Consider the following 20,850-nt stretch of genomic DNA (forward strand, 5'->3'; position numbering starts at 1 on the left):
TAAGTACTAATTTAACACTGAGGGTGATGTAATTGACTTACCCCTTCACCCGAAATTGCTGGCCTTCGACCGAAATTTTAAACCGAAAGTAATATATACATATGTATGTATGTATGTATGTATGTAATATCAATCACATGTCGGCGGAAACCGTCAATTGGTAACCATGTAATCAAATAGTAACTACTCACGGTGAGTGATTCTCAACTTAACTCAGATCCCTATTGGGTTTTCCCGGTGAGGAAGAAGTGTGAGCGAGCAGAATCATTAAAAATATAAAAGTATGTCAAAGGCAATGATGAGTTCCTTGATAATCAACAGTACCCACGATCCTAAGGAGGAAATGGGCGTCACCAGCCTTACCAAGACCCAATGAAACACTTCAATGGAAAATAGAATTATTCAGATGCCCCAACAGCAGGAATGCGATGAGGGCGTCTTGAACTTGATTTCATGTTGGAGTTTGTCTAGCGGCGTAGTGTAGGGCGTGGGCCGTAGGGCGTGGGCCGTAGGGCGTGGGCCGTAGGGCGTGGGCCGTAGGGCGTGGGCCGTAGGGCGTGGAGCGTGGGCTGTAGGACGTGGGGTGTGAGGTGCATGCAAACCACACAGGACAACCACTTTATATGTGTGCAGTTGAACTAAGATACATTCATGGAACGGGGTAGAGTATTTGGCCACTGCACAGAACAGACAAAAAACCCACGCTCTACCACTGGTTTGTCGTCTTAGCGTTATCCGCCAGAACTTGACATTTATCGTGAGTTAAGTGCTTAACTTTTTATGACTATAGTTCTAATGAAATACATTGCTTACAGCTCATATTGTTGTATGATATTCCGAAAACTGGAACATACCAATTAAGAACACTTTCATTTTTTGCATTAAATCTCCACCAGTTCCTTGAAAAAGATCACGGGCATAAAATTTGTTTTAAATCTTTTTTTGATATAGATAAATCCGTTACTTTTACATTTAAAAACTTGTTGATCATATTTCTGAATTTGTGGCAATAATGAAATTATTCAAAAATTGAAGGGATTCAGTAAAACAACTAACTTTTTCATTATTAAGCCGGTATTTTCTTTATTCCATTACTGAGTCGGTATTATTGGTATTAAGCAGGTAACATAGCAGAAGAAAAAAGTTATTTGATAAAACTAAAGAAAAGAGATGACAGGAGTAAACGATTATCTTATGAATTTCATTACCTTACAGCTGTTTCCATCATAAGACGTGGTGGAATCGTAGTTGTGTGCCTGAGTAAAACCTTAGTTTTATCAGAGCTTCAAACATGAAGTGGTGTAAGCTAATGAAGTTCATAGAATAATCGTTTATTCCTTTGTCATCTCTTTTCGTATTACCGCTCTATACTCAACTAACGCTTCGCTTAGACACATATGCATATTGAATCTTACACCAGGTTATAAGTATCACAATACCCAAACAAAACACTCATACACACACAGGGATATTTGCAAACAGGCTATTTTGTATCACAGAAAACCACGGGCGGTCTCGGGAAAGGTTACTACCAACAAATTTTAAATAGTATATTAATGTAACTTACCCAACTCTTGGCTGTTTCCAAATTTCTTCTTGGCTTCCATGAATAACATTCCGTATGCCAAATGAAAGCCATAGCATAAGATGTTGACGACTGTGACGGCGGCGACAACCACCCAACCCCAGCCGCCATCCGGATAGAAATCTCCGAAGTCAAATCTTGTCACTTGGCGGGGATCTCCGGCACACGACCTGCTCCCATCGCCCACCGAACCACCGCCGATCCCAATTCCTCCTCCGCCTCCTCCTCCTCCTCCGATGATACCGATACTAACACCTCCAGTTCCAGTCCCGTTGCTTCCACCGTTTCCGCCGTTGGTCCCACAACCTCCGCTCGAATCCGTTGTCCCCCCGCTTCCGCTGCCGTCGTTACAGATAATCCCAACTTGACTTTCCGGCGTCTTTGCCTCGTCTTTGCGGGCGACCGTTTGTTGTTGCTGCTGTTGTTGTTGTTGTTGTTGTTGTTGCTGTTGCTTTTGTTGATCATGCTGTTGCTTTTGTTGATCATGCTGTTGCACCGGTTTTTGAGCATGTTGTTGTTGTTGCTGCTGCTGCTGCTGTTGTTGATGATATGGGTGGTGGTGATGGTGATGGTAAGGTTGTTGTTGTTGTTGTTGTTGAAATTGCTCGCTAGGCTCATTCTGTGACTGTTGATCTTGTGGCTTGGGACTTTGCACAGCTAACTGAGCTGAAGACTGCGAACGTAATTGCATTTGTTGTTGCTGTTGTTGTTGTTGAGAAGTGGGTGACGGCTGAGTCGTTAGCTGTTGCTGTTGGTGTGCTGTTATTTGGAGTTTGTTGGGGTTATGATGGTGGTGGTGGTGGTGATGGTGGTGGTGGTGGTGATGAGGATGATGATGGTGATGATACTTGCCAGGCGGTGGAGACATCGCGGCAACGACCGTGCCACCGGCGGCATCTTTGCTCAGAGATGTAATTGCCATCGTCACCGCCGCTGCCGCTGCTGTCACCGCTACCGTCGGCGCCGCCGTCGCCGTCGTCGTCGTCGTCGTCGTCGTCATCGTCGCTGCTGCCGTCAATGGTGGTTGGGGTGATGGTGGTGGATGCGGTGGCATACGAGCACAGGTTTCGTGTCCGCTGTGGGGTCGTTCTGTGCTTTCCATACCGCAAACGACACATTTGTCTGTGGGACAAACTGCTGCTACCGTCTTACCGTTGCTGTGTGCCACAGTCTGGCGATGCATTGGTTTCGGTTTCGATCTGCCCGCGAGATCGTCTTATAAGACAGACGTGTGCACTGGCACGGAGACATGCATCCATGCGTTCTCACAAAAATGCTGTACATACGTAAGAGTCTACATATATTAAGCTACAACACATGTGACGGTTGCAAATGTGTGATGCACACACGCATTTGTGAGTAGAAAACAGCGTGTGAATGGGAGAGACGGCGGAGAGGAAGGACACAGAGGCAGAAAGAAAGAAAGAAAGAAAGAAAAGGAAAGGAAAGCGAGATAGATTGATTGACTGATTGATTGATAGGTAAATATATATTGATTGACTGATTGACTGAAAGCGATGAAGGAAGAAATGGAGTAAGGGAGAAATGCAGAAAAAAAGCGTGTTAGATAGAATGGAGAATGTAAACGAGCAAGCGTATGTGATAGTAAATCTATTTGAAAGCCATTCACCCCTAACTGTGAAACGTGGGGTTGTTTTGTTCTGTAATCAATGTGTCTAAATAAAGGTTGAAATCATCGAATGTGCGATTTGAAGATGTAAAATAAAGGGTAAAGCAACAACGATAACCTTTGTGTTTTGTCATTCTTATTTTTAGTCCTGGGTGTCGGCTGGTCCATCGAGAGCCAACGCTTGTGTCTAGCAATATCAGTTCTCAGTTCTCGTTTAATCCAACAGTGATTGTATATGTGTGTGTGTGTTACACGGCAAGGTTTGTGTGAAAATGTGTGAATGCTCTCGCCTGTGTGCGTACCGCCGCGCGTGTGCGCGTGTGTGTATGTGCGTGCGTGCGTGTATGCTTTACATTAAAATCCAGAAGACACCATCGCGCAGCAGCAGCAGCAACAACAACAAGTAGTAGTAGTAGTGGCGAGGAGGAGGAAGAGGAGGAGGAGAGAGTAGAGGTGATGAAGAGAAATAACTTCACTCTTAAATCTAGTAACTATGAATATGAACAAAAAAAAGGCAGAAGATAAGAAGAAAATATATTATCAAGGCAAAAATTGTAAAAGGAACACTTCAGACATTATATGTGCGAGGACATTTTGTTTTCATTTTGTTTTTGTTGTTGTTGTTGTTGTTGTTGCTAGCTTTTTTCTTTTTCTTTTTTTCTTGTTCTTTTTTTTAATTTAAAAAATTTTTTTTTTTTTTTACGATGTCAATCTTCGGTTTGATTTTCCCATCGGTAAACGTTTGTTGAAATGAGACAGAATGGCAAACATATCAACATATATTCTTCACATGATTTCTTCGTTCCATTTCCGAGCCGTTTGCTCTGCAAGAATTGCCGTTGTTGTTGTTGTTGTTGTTGTTGTTGTTGTTGTTGTTGTTGTTACACGGAACTGTTACAAATATTGTTGACATCGTTAAATGTTGTTGATTCTGAGAAGATGAGATTGTGGTTGTAATTGTTGTTATTGCTACTGCCACTACTACTACTACTACTACTACTGCTACTATTTCCACTATTTCTACTATTACTACTACTACTGCTGCTGCTGCAACTATTACCAATGCTAGTACTGCTACAACTAATGCTGCTGCCGTTGCTCTCTCTCTCTAGCTGCTGGTATTGTTTTTCGCTTCGTTGGTTTATATAATTATTCGTTTATAAGTCGTTTGCGTTGTAGCAAAATCCGAAATTACAGATGACAGCTATTGGTCTCGTAAAAAAAATCGTGTAGTCGTATATACAAACGAATGTGTCTGTCTTTCGCTCTGTGCATTCGTATCTACGCCTCTATGATGAGAATTCGTCAGTATGCGAATGATGTGTGTGCATATGTATCTTCATCTCTCTGTTTCTCTCTTTATATATATATATCTTCTATATATGTACCATTATGTGCGTGCTTCTCAACATATCCGTGTATTTTTATGTGCGTTAAATACGTGTCATTCTGCAGAATTATATTTTAGAATAAAATAAAACAAAACTCGATGGTGATGTTGTAGCTCGTTTCTGAATCTCCAGTTAAATGCATGTGTATATGCACGATTTTTTTCTCCTTTTTCTGCACACACACACACACACACACATACACACACACACACACACACACTCTCTCTCTCTCACACACACACTCTCACTCACTCTCCCTCTCTCTAACACATTCACACACACACATCTATATTATTCTTAAATAAGAATATTATTGACAATGACTTCGAAGTTTCGGCCCGCTTAAGCCATCGTCGGACTCTCTTATTTAAGAATAATAAATTTGTACTCTACGGAAGTAGAGAGTAAGCCTTCAGATTACTGTTTTCATTGTAACTAAACATAAAAACAAACATTTGTGTGTGTGTGTGTGTGTGTGTGTGTGTGTGTGTGTGTGTGTGTGTGTGTGTGTGTGTGCGTGCGTGCGTGTGCGTGTGTGTGTGTGTGCGTGCTTGTGTGTATGTGTGTGTGTGTGTGTCTATCTGTCTGTCTGTCTGTAAATCTGCTATGTTTAGTTGTCCTTTATCTCTTCAGCTGTTGATTTGCATTGCAGATATATCCAAATCTGTTTTCATTCGCCCAGGAAATAAAAACGATTGGGTACAATAGTATTCATTGATTGACGCTACAAACAAGTTTCACGAACACGTTGTCCGGGAGGTTAAAGAAAAGAAAAAATCAACCAAGCACCTTGAACCAAGCATATTTTCAATGTCCATATTTTGAATTTAAAAATATCCATGCTTTTTTTTTTATAATTTTCTTTTGTCGATTTTGCTGTTTGTTTTCTGCTTTGTAACAGTCGTTATTGTTTGCCCTTTCTTTCTCTCTCTCTCTCTCTCTCTCTCTCTCTCTCTCTCGCTCTCTCTTTCTCTCTTTCTTTCTTTCTCTATGTCTCTCTATCTCTCTCTTGTCTTCTTTCTATTTTACATGTTTGCTGTCCTTTTGAAAAAAAAAGAAAAGAAAAGAAAATAATGCCATCAAATTGAAAAATATATACACATTTGCGGCTGCAAAAAGTTTCTTTTGGTGTTGCAATATAATTTCAACGCTGTTAGAAAGATGAAATTAGCAAGTGTTAATAATATATCAACAGACGACCGGAGAATTTTGCAGTAGTAGTAGTAGTAGTAGTAGTAGTAGTAGTAGTAGTAGTAGTTGCTGTTGCTGTTGTTGTTGGCTATGGTGTTGTAAGGGTTCTTGTATGCGGCCCTGTCCGTCTGGTCAAGCAATATTGACTTGTTAGAGAGGAGCAAAAAAGCCGACGATTGTACTTGGCTGCTAAAATCGAGGTTTCGTTTCAAACGACTTCGGCGCATTGTCCGTCGTTGCTGGCAACCCGATTTGGTCTGATTCCACCGATTTCAGGCCGTCGTTAAAGGCTGCTCTGCAGATGATGGTACGAGGAAAACACCGTGAATGCTTGCTGCCTTGATAAACACGTGTTAGACACAGCATACATGGTTAAACGGGCGGAGCTTTGCACAGACATATTTATGCATTAGCAGGAGGGGTTGAAGTCTGAAAGAAAGAGAAAAGAAAAGAAAAAAGATTAAGGAAATACACACCCTTATGTATATATACATATATATATATAGATATAGACATATGAAATATATGCTTGTATGTAGGTAGGTAGATTGGTATGTTTGCAAGAGGTGCGCATACGTGAGAAAGAAAAATAGTCAGAGAGAGATAGTAAGAGAGGAAGAGAGAGACAGTGAATGAGAGTTGCAGACGTATGTAAAGATAAATATACAGATAGAGAGAGAGAGGGAGAGGGGGAGAGAGAGGGGGGAGCTGAGTGCAACGTAGAAACAAAAACTATAGAGGAAAGTGTTTAAAAAGATTGTTCGAAATGCAACGAAATGCACTTGGAAAGACAAGTAAAAGTAAAAAAAAAAAAAGAAAGAAAAAGATTAGAGGGTAATGCTGAGAGAGAGAAAAAATGTCAGGATCGTAAAAGAAAGAAGGAAAGTGATAATTTAACAACCTCAAGTGAATGTGAATGTGAGCGAAGAGGTAAATAAAGAAAATGTATGGTTTACACCTCGAAAGTGAAAGTTGAAAATTCAAATTAGTTTTTACTGTCGTAAACGTTTCCGCCTTGTTGCAGTGTAGTGCAGCCAGTTGTTAATACTGCTGTTGCTATCCTTGATGACGAAGATAATGATGATGGTGATGGTGGTGGTGGTGGTGGTGGTGGTGGTGGTGGTGGTGGTGGTGATGACGATGATGAGAAGGAGGAGGATTTGAGATTACGGTATGGTGAGGATGGTTACGTTGACGATCGTCATTGTTGCTAATGTTGATGAGGTTGTTGCTATTGTTGTTGTTGTTGTTTGTGTGCTACCGTTGACGTTTCATTTATGCAAATACAAATAGTAAACAAAAGAAGCAAATGAAAACCAAACATTGGCGTGCATGCGCGTCCGTTCGTTCGTAAGTTACGTGTGCATCCGTGGTGTTTTGCTTGTGCATATTCATATATATATATATGTATATATATATATGTGTGTGTGTGTGTGTGTGCGCGCGTGTGTGTGTGTGTGTAAATATGGAATGTATAGTAAATGCATGGTGTGTATACGGAGTACATAATAAATTGTACGCAAAAAGGCGGCGAGCTGGCAGAGTGGTTAGCACGCCGGGCGAAATGCTTAGTGGTATTTCGTCTGTCTTTACGTTCTGAGTTCAAATTCCGCCGAGGTCGACTTTGCCTTTCGTTCTTTCGGGGTCGATTAATTAAGTACCAGTTGCGTATTGGGGTCGATCTAATCGACTGGCCTCCACCTTCCCAAAAATTTCAGGCCTAGTGCCTAAAGTAGAAAAGAATAAATTGTATGCAAAGAGAGAAAGAATGCATGCAAAACAAAAAATGAAAGACACTGTGGTACGTGCATAGACAAACACACATACATGCACTTACACATACAAATACACACATGCACGCACACGTATGCATACATGCATGCATGCATGTATGTATGCATGCATGTATGTATGCATGCATGTATGTATGCATGCATGTATGTATGCATGCATGTATGTATGCATGCATGTATGTATGCATGCATGTATGTATGTATGTATCTGTAGCTATGTATCTATGTATGGATGGATGTATGTATGTATACAGATATATATAACCTTGCTTCTCAACCACATGGTTCCGGGTTCAGTCCCACTGCGAGGCACCTTGGGCAAGTGTCTTCTATTATATAGCCTCGGGCCGACCAAACGCTTGTGAGTAGATTTGTTGGGCGGAAACTGAAAGAAGCCCATCGGATATATGTGTGTGTGTGTGTGTGTGTGTGTGTGTGTGTGTGTTTCTCTGTGTGAGTGTGTGTGTGTTTGTCCCCCACTGCCACTTGACAACCGGTGTCGTTTTGTTTACGTCCCCGTAATTTAGCGGTTCGGGGGGAAAAAGCGCCCGACAAAACAATTACCAGGCTTAACAAATAAGTACTGGAGTGGGGAATGAGGGGGTCGATGCATACGACTAAAAAGCTCTCTTCGAGACGGTGCCCCAGCATGGCCGCAGTCAAATGACTGAAACACACAAAAGAATAAAAGAAGAAAATACATACATATGCGTGTGTGATCGCGCGCGTGCGATCGAAATGGTCGTGATTTACGTTTACTGGTTCGGGCATGGTTGTGTGTTTGCGCGTAGAGAGGCCGGGCGTCGGTCGTTCTCGCTCTGTAGATGTTATTTAGCTAATGAGCAGCGCGTGCACAGATGTGTGCATGTGTGTGTGTATGTGTGTCTGTGTGCAACGAATTGTGCAACGCCATATCAGCTGCAGGGGATATTATCATCGTCGTCATCATCATCATCGTCGTCGTCGTCGGCAGCGGCGTCGTCGCCATCATCGTAACAAACAACGGTACGCATATTGCAAAACAAAAACAAATTCAAAACATTGTGTGCGTCCAGTCTATGTGCATCAGCGTGAGAATGTGTGTGTGTGTGTGTGTGTGTGAGCGAATGTATGCGTGCGTGCGAAAAATGTGTCCATGTGTGCGTGCATGCGTGCAAGAGTGTGTATGTGCGTGCATGCGTATATTGTGTTGTGTGTGTCTATGCGTTTCTGTGTGCTTCTGTGTATGTATGTGTGTGAGCATACGTGCAAGAGTGTACTCATATGTGCAAGTGTATACGTTCACTTTTGTGCGTGCGTACGTGTGTGTGTATACATGTACGTGTATGTATGAGTATGTGTATGTATGTGTGTATGCATGCGCCAGTGCATGTTTGTGTGCGTGTGTATATATATGTGTGTGTGCATGTGCGTGCGTACCTGTGTGTGTGTGTTTCAAATATATTATGACACACAAAACACGAGCGAATTAAAATGACGGCAGAGAAACAACACGTAGTTTCTGTTGATGTTTTTTTGTTCGTGTTGTTGGTGTTGTTCGTGTTCAGCTCCAGAAAGATCCAGGAGCAGGGTGAAAAGGCACTCCAGCCACGACTAACCTGTCCTTGATAGAGTCAAGTAAGACTACAGTGTCTACAGCGTGTGCTTCCCTCGTTGTGTGAGATGTGTGATACGAGGCAGAATTGGTTTCTATTTCTAGCGAATCGAACGACAAACTCGAGCCCTGCAACGGTCCGTAGTGGTTGTAGTGGTGGACATGACGTCAAAGAACATGTTCGTTGATGCTGATGGTACTGCGAGCTGTAGTATATACTACGACAGGTAGTAGTAGTAGTAGTAGTAGTAGTAGTAGTAGTAGTAGTAGTAGCAGCAGCAGCAGCAGTAGCAGCAACAGCTGCAGCAGTAGCAGTGGTAGTAATAGTAAAAGCAGCGGTAGTAGGAGTAGTAGTAATAGTAGTATAGTTGTTGGTGTAGCTATCGTTGAAAGACAACAGCAGCACCAATATCAACAGTAACAACAGCTGCACTCCCAGCAACACCTGCTGCTACAGAGGTTGCACCTGCACCACCGCCACCACCGCAAACAGCAGCAGCAACAACAACAACAACAGCAGGACTTTCGGCAACAACAACGACAACAATAGAGGCAAATGATGCACCACCACCACCACCACCACTACCACAAACAGCAGAAGTTGCAGCGATAGAAGCTGCACCGCCGCCACCACCACCACAAACAACAGAAGGAGCAGCAACAACAATGCAAACAACAGCACAAGCACCAACAACAGCAGCAGTAGCAGTAGTAGTAGTAGTAGTAGTATACTCCTATTTACTTTCGTTTCCCGTTTTAGGGCTTGAGTTGTAGTTTCACTTTCAGTTTTAATATTTTCCAACTCTTTATTTTCTATATACATATGCACACATGCATACTGACATACGTACATACACATACATGCATACATATGTGCATGCATATACATACACACATATATGCATCCATATATATAAAAAAAAACTCAACTACGCCGGTCACGAATGACCATGGGTGCACCTAAGAGGTTCCCCTCCGGGGTACAAGTCTGGGCGGAAAGTCACCTCACCGGCGAACGCACAACCTAGAGTTGTTTTTTGGTTTTTTTATGGCAGACCAGTAGTCGCCAATGCATACCAGCCTCCCCTCTCCATGCCACTGATCTTATCCAAGGGAAAGGCAAAGGGGCCGATACAGCTTGGTACCTGTGACGTCGCAACTCATTTCTACAGATGAGTGAACTGGAGCAATGTGAAATAAAGTGCCTTGTTCAAGAATGCAACACACAGCCTGGTCCAGGAATTGAACTCACTACCTCACGATCGTAAGCTCAACGCTCTAACCACTGAGCCATGCGCCTTCACGCATCCATATATACATACATGCATATATACAGACTTGTATTTACATACATTTACACATATACATATACTGTATATATGCATACATAAATATGCATAATGCACACATACACACATGCATATATATACAAACATACATACATGCATGCAAATATAAATATATATATTTATATATACATGCATATACATACATATATATACATACATATATGCATACATACATATATGCATATATATATATATATATATATATATATATATATATACTGCATTATGTATACGTATATACATACATAAGTACGTGTGTAGGTGTGTGCATGTGTATATACATACACACGTGCACACACATATACTACGACTACCACCACGACCCCTACAATTACTACTTAATGACTTCCCCCTGTTGCAGTCACAGCAACAATAACAACAACAACAACAACAGTAGCATCTGCACACACTCTCATCGGCTTTCTTTACCTGTCCACCTTACATCACCTTGCATCCCATTACATCACATCGCTCTCTTCTTGTGTTTATGATTGTTTTATTTTTCTGTCTCCTCTTGGTGTTGTTTGTATTCCTTTTCTTTTCTTTTCTTTTCTCTTCAAATGCCGTTAACACTCCGAACGACGACGTGATGCAACGCCGTCGCTCTATTTACAACGTGGCACTTCTCGCTGGTTGCCGCTTGATGCTGGATGCTGGATGCTGGATGCTGGATGCTTGATGCTGGATGGATGCTGGACTTCAACAGCTGACATCTTGCCATTGTTGAATCAACACCAGAACCAGTGAAACGCAACAGCTTCAACAACAAAAACAACAGCAACAGCAACATACCAGCTGCCTCGGCAGTAGAAGCAGCAGCAGCAGCAGCAGCAGCAACAACAATACTATCAAAGTAACATCCCCAGCTGCAGCAGTAACAGCACAACAGCAACATCAACAGAAATCACTGTTGCAACTAATACTAAAACAGCTGCTTACTACTACTACTACTACTGGTGGTGGTGGTGGTGGTGGTGGTTGTACTAGTAGGGGCAGCAGCAGTAGTAGCATCACTATCAACAGCAGCAGCTGTGCAATCAGTTATTCTTACAGCTATCTTATTTAGAGAGAAAGAGAGAGAGAGAGAGAGAGAGAGCGAGAAACAGACAGACAGACACAAAGACAGTGACAGACAGACAGATAGACAGACAGATAGAGGGGAGCGGCCCATAAACACTGCACCTACCCCATTTTCTGTTAGTGGTGTAACTTTTCAGAAGTTGGTGCAAGATTCTCTTGCCCATGACAGTGCTACTACTACTACTACTACTACGAAGAAGAAGAAGAAGAAGAAGAAGAAGGAGAAGGAGAAGGAGGAGGAGGAGGAGGAGGAGGAGGAGGAGGAGGAGGAGGAGGTGAGCTGGCAGAATCATTTGCACACCGGGCAAACTGCTAAGCGGCATTTCGTCTCTCTTTACGTTCGGAGTTCAAATGCCGCTGGAGTCGACTTTGTCTTTCATCCTTTCGGAGTCGATAAAATAAGTACCAACTGAGCACTGGGGTTGGGGTTGATGTAATCGATTTAACCCTGCCCCCACACACACACCCGAAATTGTTGGCCTTGTGCCAAAATCTGAAACTAATATTTATTTCTTTATTGCCCACAGGGGGCTAAACATAGAGGGGACAAACATGGACAGACAAAGGGATTAAGTCGATTAGATCGACCCCAATGCGCAACTGGTACTTATTTAATCGATCCCGAAAGGATGAAAGGCAAAGTCGACCTCGGCGGAATTTGAACTCAGAACGTAACGGCAGACGAAATACCGCTAAGCATTTCGCCCGGTGTGCTAACGTTTCTGCCAGCTCGCCGCCTTATCTGAAACTAATATTAATGGGAAAAAGTTTGCTGCGAATTCTATTGCACTTGTTGCTATTGCACTATTGCATATTGTGGTATTGGTGGTGGTGGTGGTGGTGGTGGTGGTTACGTTCAACAACATTTGCAGTATTAGCAACAGCCACCGGTTGAGATGCCTCTTTTTTCTGTTGCGCTTTTTGAAAAATAACAGCATTAGCAATATTGCAGTAATGTTGTTGTTAGGTTTACAGCGATTTTTGCTGCTGACAGTAGTAGCATGTTATTTGAGGGAGATTTAGTTGCTATTGTTTTGCAGGTCGAGTTGCGACATTTTAACTGCGTTCGTCGTTGAAGATGTTCCAAGCGTTGCTACTTTTGTATTTTTTGCATATATTATTACATTTACAAGAGATTTCATTTCCTTATCCATAGACATTTACCAATGAGTGGACATCATCCTAAGCCACTTGGGGGTTTCCGCAAAGAATGAGATCAGTTGACAAGAGAGCCGGTAGGCGGTCACTCTACTTTCGTGAAATAGTAATCAAATGTCATTCAAACCACACCGTATTGTTTTATAAAATAAAACAAACGAACACATGAGAAATGTGTGGTCCTAAATACACCTAAAAAAATGAGATGTTCATGGTCACAATGCCATCGATCAAGGTCTGTTCAATCAGAGATGATCTGAGGATTAAACATCATCATCATCATCATCATCAACAACAACAACAGCAACAGCAGCAGCAGCAGCAACAACAACAACAACAACAACAACAACAACAAATAAGACTATAATAGAAATACAGTCGGGGATAATAACAACGTCTAATATAACAGCTGCATAAGGCTTCGAGCTGGAGGAGTTGTTAGCACACCGGGCGAAATCCTTAACGTCATTTCGTCCGCCTTTACTTGTTGAGTTCAAATTCCACCGAGGTCAACATTGCCTTTCATCCTTTAGGGGTCGATAAAATAAGTCCCAGTTGAGCAATGGGGCCGATGTAATCAACTTACCTACACTCTCAAAATCGCTTGCCTTGTGCTAAAATTTGAAGCCTATATAGCTGATGCATCACCAACACCACTGAACAGGGTGCACTGTTGCAATATGACCGCTAGTGCAGATATTGTTATTGTTGTTCAGAGCTCGTTCCCTTGGATAACATCGGTGGCGTGGAGAGGTGAGGCTGGTATGACATGGGTGATTGCTGGTCTTCCATAAACAACCTTGTCCGGATTTGTTCCTCAGAGGGGAACTTTCTGAGTGCAATCGCATGGTTATTCGTGACCGAAGAGGGTCTTACCTTTTTACAAAGTATAAATGTTAACAGGTTCAAATCTTATTGGATCCACTGTCGTTGCTTTAGGTTCTAATGTTGTGACTGCCGTTGCTACTTTTGCAACATGTGGTCCTGTTGTTGTAATCGCTGCTGCCGCTGCTGCTGCTGTTGTTGTATCTATGCTGCCGTTGATGCCGCTTTCTTGAGTTGTTTGGTCGGAGGGGGTGGGTGGGGGAGAGGAAGAGGAGAGGCTGAGTGAATGACCTTTGCAAACTCTCCCAGACGAGTGCGATCGATGCAGTTCGAACTTCTATACGTCAATAACTCTGTAAGCAGTGGCGTAGCCAGTGTGTGTGTGTGTGTGTGTGTGTATGCATGTGTGTGTGTGTGTGTGTGCCGCCCTGGGCAGCCCTTGAATTTACTGTCCCCGCCCCTAAACAAGCTCATACACCAGACTCAAAAGTGTTGCCACCATCTAAGTGCTGCCCGGACGGACCTCCACCCCAACTCCATCGCTTGCCACCACCCTCCGTCCCAGCCATGCTACAATTCGTAGGGAGAAGTAAAAAAAATAATAAAGCATAAACACTTAGACATGTCCATGCAGTACCTTTTGGTACCTTGTGGTACCTTGCAGTTCTCGGAGGAAAAGTTCGAGAATACGTTTGGTGTGGGACCCTAGAAGGTTCTGTCACAGACCGGGATGGGGAGAAGCTAAAAAGAACAGGCCATCATCAAGTGGACGTGCATGAGGATGGTAAACAGATTTTGCAAGTTCAGAAGAACAGAAACATACGTACAGGGGGCAACCGAAAATATTGCTATAATTTACATGGCCGTTAGCGCTGAGCTAGTGAAGTTAGGCCGATGCTAATGATGTTTACGTGTAGCTAACGTTGCATCGTCTTTTTTTGGTGGGTGGGTTATCTTTTACATGTTTCAGTCTTTGCGACCATGCTGGGGCACCAACTTGAATGTCCTAATGAAACACTCGGCACTAACTGAATCGTCAGCATGCCGGGGAAAATGCTTAGCGGTATTTCGTCCGTGATTTTACGTTCTGAATTCAAATTGCGCCGCGGTCGACTTTGCCTTCCATCCCTTTCAGGGGTCAATGAAATAAGTAACAGTTGAGCTACTGGGATCGACGTAATCGGCTTACCCTCCGCCTCCAAATTTGCCGGCCTTGTGTCAAAATTTCAAATCAATATTTACAGTGTTGCCGCGGCTTTCTGCAGCCGGTCTTTGCACATAGATTTACTTACTTGCAGAGGATTCTTAGTTAGACTTGCGTCATTAAGAGTTAAATGACTGACTTCGTCAAGGCCAGAGTTCAGTACCAGATGCGAAACATGACCAGCCGAAGCCCTCAACAGGGGTGTCTTGAAGCCTTTACATCTGGATGCACGCAGTTATTTTGTTGTTGTGGAAAACCTTGCGGCGTTGCTAATTTCTGCACACTTTTTGCTCTTTGTTGTTATTGTTGTTACAGCTACTGCTGCAGTAGTAGTAGTAGTAGTAGTAGTAGTAGTAGTAGTAGTAGTAGTAGTAGTAGTTGCTGTTGTTGTTGTTGTTTTCGTTTGCTGCAGATTCTGCGGCTGCTGCTCTTCTAACTGGTACGGACAATGATGCTACTGCAAACGTTCGCTCTTTACACTGCAGCCGCTGCCTTTCCTGCATATAAATTTGCATCTCTGTTGCTGTTGTCGCTTCTATGGTAATATATCTGTCCACTTATGCTGCTGGTGGATTACGCTTTTTGTTGTTGTTGTTGTTGTTGATGTTGATGCTGTTGCATTCCTGCTGTTGCAATCGCTGCTGTTTTCATTTCCGGGTGCAGTGGTTATTGTTTAACTTTTTTAAAACGAGCCCTAATCGTGCAGACCTAAGATCAACGACCAAAACTCGTTCTAGCTCGACTCCCCAGATGATTTTTATTCTTTAAATAACCAGAATCACATGACGCAACGTGGCCTTCTTCCTTTATCTTCGATGGCACGATGTGATCTAAGACTGTGCTCCGCAACCTTTTTTTCACTTGCGGCACACTTACATTCTCTTCAAAATTCGGCGGCACAACAGAACTAGAAATAAAACTAAAAGTATAGAGGAAAAAATTATATTCAGGTTACACTGCGGCACACCTAGCATCGTTTCGTGGCACGCCAGTGTGCCGCAACATACCGATTGCAGAGCACTAATCTAGGGAGTTTCTGCTACAATCTCTTACACGTTGATTGACTGCGTTTAGGATTTATCTCTGGCTCGCGTTGCACATTGTTCTTCTTATTGCTGCTGCACTCGTCCATGCAGTAGCTGCGGCCACTGCTACTTGTATTTGTCCTGCAGTTGTTATTGTTTGTCTGCTGCAAGTTACTGCAATGTGTTGTCATCGCTGCCCGTTTTCATTCTTCCTTTTTTCTTCCATTTTATTATTGCAGACGTTACAGATGTTGGCATTTGATTGTGGTTACGCTGCAGCTGTTATTGTTTATCGCATGTTGCTGCACTTGTGTCGTTAGTTGGCGCTTTTTTTTTTTTTTTAGATTTTTGTAGTTGCAACTATTGCCTTCGTTGCAAATTGTCCTTACTATTGTTGCTGCTGCTGATGCTGCTGCTGCTGCTGCTGTTGTTGTTGTTGTTATTATTGCCACTGTTTTCCTCGTTTATCCTGCTTCCACATCTGCAGCCACTCGTGCATATGCATATATATATATATATATATATATATATATATATGCGCTCTGCAGTTATTGTTGATGTACGCATGCTGTTTATTCTATGATGCATGTGTTACTGATGTCGTTATACGTTGCTGCAGCTGCGCATTTATTAGTTGCTGCAGCATTTGTTTATAATATAGTCACAAATGCTCTTACAGCTGTCATAGGTGCACATTACTGTTGTCATTGTTAGAGGTGCACACTGTTGCTTGTTGCTATTGTCGTTGTTGTTGCTGATGCAGCTGCTGTTGGTGGTGGTGGTGTTGCTGTTATTGCTGCTGCACTTGTCGTTGTTGCTGTTACTGTTGCTGCGGGTGCTGTTGTTGTTGTTGTTGTTGCATTTCATTACTTACTTCCAGCCTCCTTGTTCTCAGTTATAATCCCACCCACCTCCAGTTCAGCTCAAATCGATCGCCATCACCACCCTGCCCAAGATCGATAAAACAAGTAGCAGTCACAGACGTGGGGTGAGGAGACGATTCAATCCAATCATCTTCGAACTTATTAAAATAATTAATATTTCCGTACGTCCTCACGATTTGCCGATTAAGGCAGTGAATAAGCAGAATCGTTAGGGCCCTAAAACAAAAATGCCTTGCGGTATTTTTCCCATCCTCTGCACTCTGAGTTCAAGTCCAGCCGACGGCAGCTTACGTAGTATAGTATGGGGTGCGGGGAGGTGCTTCGGCATGCAAGGCTTGGCGGGCTTGCAGGGCGTGCGGATTGTACGAACCGCACAAGGCGGCCACTTTGCATACACCTGTAATCTGTAGTCAAAAGCATTATGTTTAAGGAAGGGGTGGTCAGTTTGGCTACCTCACAGCACCGGCCAATCAGAACTCACGCTACGCCACTGGTCAACGTTACCTATCATTCTTTCGCAGTCGATAAAATAAAGCACCAATCTGGGAGAGGGGTAGAATTGTTTATTCGAGGGTTCCACTCGGTAATTTGAGGTTTTTCCGGTTATTTAATTTCCGACTTTCTAGGTAGTGGATTTAATCCGTCGTCCCTTTTAGCGTCCCCACCTGGTCCTAGGGTACTTTTAGCACAGTTCCATCTATTGTAAGTTTTCGGCTCAAGTTATCAGTTCGGGATAACTTCCTCCCATCATTCTAAGAGACCCTTAAAAATAAAAGGTCTAGGTCGCTGTCAGACACCCTGGGCACTCAACTGGGCCCACGAGTCTAGGAACCCAATGCAAATTTATGTATGCTGCATTTGTATTTATAGGGGCTTGAGGACATCGCTTCATCCCTGGGGTGGGGCTATAGTGCTGCCGAGGCCGCCCTAGGCGGGCGCTATGCTTTTACTCCTTGATTAAAACAAAGTTCGAAAAACAGTTTTATTTAACCTTTCTTTAAAATTTTCATCCTTCCGGGAAAAACTGAAATATGTTACATACCAGTTATGCACTGGGAATCATTGCTATTGTTGCAGTTGTCCACGATGCAGTTCTACTCTCTCTCTTTCTTTCTTTATACACACACACACACACATATACGTCTTTTTCTTTTCTTGTTATTGTTGTTTAGTCCCAGATCATCGGCAAACATATAGCTAAAGGCACTTAAGACACTTCAACCACATCCAGTCACAGCGTATCAAGGACTACATAGTCTTGTGTGTCCTTTAAAAAAAAAAGCAAAGCAAACAAAACTACATGCTGTGATTTGAAGGCGACTTCGCTGCTATTTCTAGCGCGTTTAGGAAGCGACTGCACAGATGCTGTCTCGTTAGATTGATGTTTTTTTATTGTTGTTACCGCACCCTTTGCAGATGTTATTGTTGCAAATAATGATGTTGTAGTCGTTTAATGTTGTCGATGTTGCTGTTGTTGCGCTGCATTTGTTGTTGATGGTTGCTGATTCAGTCGTCGTTGTAGCTGTTGTTGATGGTTGCTGATTCAGTCGTCGTTGAAGCTGTTGTTGTTGTCGCTGCATTTGTTGTTGATTGTTGCTGATTCAGTCGTCGTTGTAGCTGTTGTTGTTGTGCTGCATTTGTTGTTGATGGTTGCTGATTCAGTCGTCGTTGAAGCTGTTGTTGTTGTGCTGCATTTGTTGTTGATGGTTGCTGATTCAGTCGTCGTTGAAGCTGTTGTTGTTGTGCTGCATTTGTTGTTGATGGTTGCTGATTCAGTCGTCGTTGTAGCTGTTGTTGTTGTGCTGCATTTGTTGTTGATGGTTGCTGATTCAGTCGTCGTTGAAGCTGTTGTTGTTGTGCTGCATTTGTTGTTGATTGTTGCTGATTCAGTCGTCGTTGTAGCTGTTGTTGTTGTGCTGCATTTGTTGTTGATGGTTGCTGATTCAGTCGTCGTTGAAGCTGTTGTTGTTGTGCTGCATTTGTTGTTGATGGTTGCTGATTCAGTCGTCGTTGTAGCTGTTGTTGTTGTGCTGCATTTGTTGTTGATGGTTGCTGATTCAGTCGTCGTTGTAGCTGTTGTTGTTGTGCTGCATTTGTTGTTGATTGTTGCTGATTCAGTCGTCGTTGTAGCTGTTGTTGTTGTGCTGCATTTGTTGTTGATTGTTGCTGATTCAGTCGTCGTTGTAGCTGTTGTTGTTGTGCTGCATTTGTTGTTGATTGTTGCTGATTCAGTCGTCGTTGTAGCTGTTGTTGTAGTGCTGCATTTGTTGTTGATGGTTGCTGATTCAGTCGTCGTTGTAGCTGTTGTTGTTGTGCTGCATTTGTTGTTGATGGTTGCTGATTCAGTCGTCGTTGAAGCTGTTGTTGTTGTCGCTGCATTTGTTGTTGATTGTTGCTGATTCAGTCGTCGTTGTAGCTGTTGTTGTTGTGCTGCATTTGTTGTTGATTGTTGCTGATTCAGTCGTCGTTGTAGCTGTTGTTGCTGTGCTGCATTTGTTGTTGATGGTTGCTGATTCAGTCGTCGTTGTAGCTGTTGTTGTTGTGCTGCATTTGTTGTTGATGGTTGCTGATTCAGTCGTCGTTGAAGCTGTTGTTGTTGTGCTGCATTTGTTGTTGATTGTTGCTGATTCAGTCGTCGTTGTAGCTGTTGTTGTTGTGCTGCATTTGTTGTTGATGGTTGCTGATTCAGTCGTCGTTGTAGCTGTTGTTGTTGTGCTGCATTTGTTGTTGATTGTTGCTGATTCAGTCGTCGTTGTAGCTGTTGTTGTTGTCGCTGCATTTGTTGTTGATTGTTGCTGATTCAGTCGTCGTTGTAGCTGTTGTTGTTGTGCTGCATTTGTTGTTGATGGTTGCTGATTCAGTCGTCGTTGTAGCTGTTGTTGTTGTGCTGCATTTGTTGTTGATTGTTGCTGATTCAGTCGTCGTTGTAGCTGTTGTTGTTGTCGCTGCATTTGTTGTTGATGGTTGCTGATTCAGTCGTCGTTGTAGCTGTTGTTGTTGTGCTGCATTTGTTGTTGATTGTTGCTGATTCAGTCTTCGTTGTAGCTGTTGTTGTTGTGCTGCATTTGTTGTTGATTGTTGCTGATTCAGTCATCGTTGTAGCTGTTGTTGTTGTTGCTGATGATGATGACGATGTTGTTATTGTCTTTGCGGTTGCTATTATTGTTGTAGTTGTTATTATTATCGGAATGTCTGCGTCGGTGTTGGTGGCAACGGCTTTGTTGATGACAGAGACGGCTGCGATGGTAGTGGTGGGGGGTCGGGATGCAGAAGTAGTTATATTTGTGGTAGCTATGGTAATAGTGGTGGTAGTGGTGGTGGGGGGGTTGCAGTGATGATGGTGATGATGGTTGTGACGTAGGTGATAGCTGTAGTGACGGCTTTGGTGTTGATGATGAGGAGGAGGAGGAGGATGAAGATGATGGTGATGGTGATGACGATAGCTGTGTCACTAGTCGTAATGGTGGTGATGGCAATAGCGGTGGCGGCGGCGTTGTAGGTGATGATGGTCTTGGTGACGATGGTAGTAATGGTGGTGGTGGTGGTGGTAGTGGTAGTGGTGGGATATTATTGGCGGTGAGGGTGGTGGGGATGGTATTGATAACCTTGCTTAGTGCTGAGAGATGCAGGAACAGGGGGTGGGGAGCGAATAGCTGTTATGGCAGTAGTATTGGTAGTATTAGTATCAACAACAGCGATGTTGTCCTGCTTGTGGCGGTGGTAGTGGGGGACGGGGTGGCGGTGATGATGATGATGGGGGGGGGGGGGCATCGGCGATGGTATTGATTATAGTGGTGATGCTGGTGGTGGTGACTGTGACGGTAGTGGTTGTGATGATGGCGGTGATTGTAACGGCGGCGGTGGCGGTGGTCGTGTTACCTGGAGATCGTAATGACGGTGGTTCTAATGGTGTTGGAAGAGACAGCGGGGAGGTCGGTTGATATTGCTGCTGCTGCTGTTGTTGTTGTTGTTGTTGTTATTGTTGTTGGAGGTAGTGGCTTAGGTTGTGGTGGTGGTGGTGATGGGTGATGCACTCTTACACATACATATGCACGCTGTTGCTCATACACGCACGCGCACGCACACACCTCGATGTACTGGAGCGTTCTTATGATGCGGAAGTGTTGGCATTCATGCAGGT

At 43.2% G+C, this 20,850-nt stretch overlaps 1 protein-coding gene across 6 annotated transcripts in view; it reads right to left on the reverse strand.

Annotated features, from left to right (window-relative positions):
* LOC106878104 (uncharacterized) overlaps positions 1-20,850 on the reverse strand; it is a 129,735-nt gene that overhangs the window by 90,638 nt on the left and 18,247 nt on the right. The window contains exons 1-2 of one of the 6 annotated variants that reach the window (XM_089337644.1): positions 8,296-9,447; positions 1,568-6,226 (exon numbers count right to left, since the gene is read on the reverse strand). In XM_089337644.1, the coding sequence (XP_089193770.1) occupies positions 1,568-2,768 (1,201 nt within the window). In that variant the 5' untranslated portion in view covers positions 2,769-6,226; positions 8,296-9,447. Of the gene's footprint in view, positions 1-1,567; positions 6,227-6,755; positions 6,914-8,295; positions 9,448-20,850 lie in introns of those variants that run through there. The other 5 variants (XM_089337639.1, XM_089337640.1, XM_089337642.1 and 2 more) reach the window with 5 other exon arrangements.

This window comes from Octopus bimaculoides, chromosome 19 (genome assembly GCF_046866305.1).
Source record: "Octopus bimaculoides isolate indiv1 chromosome 19, ASM4686630v1, whole genome shotgun sequence".
Classification (NCBI taxonomy): Eukaryota; Metazoa; Mollusca; class Cephalopoda; order Octopoda; family Octopodidae; genus Octopus; species Octopus bimaculoides.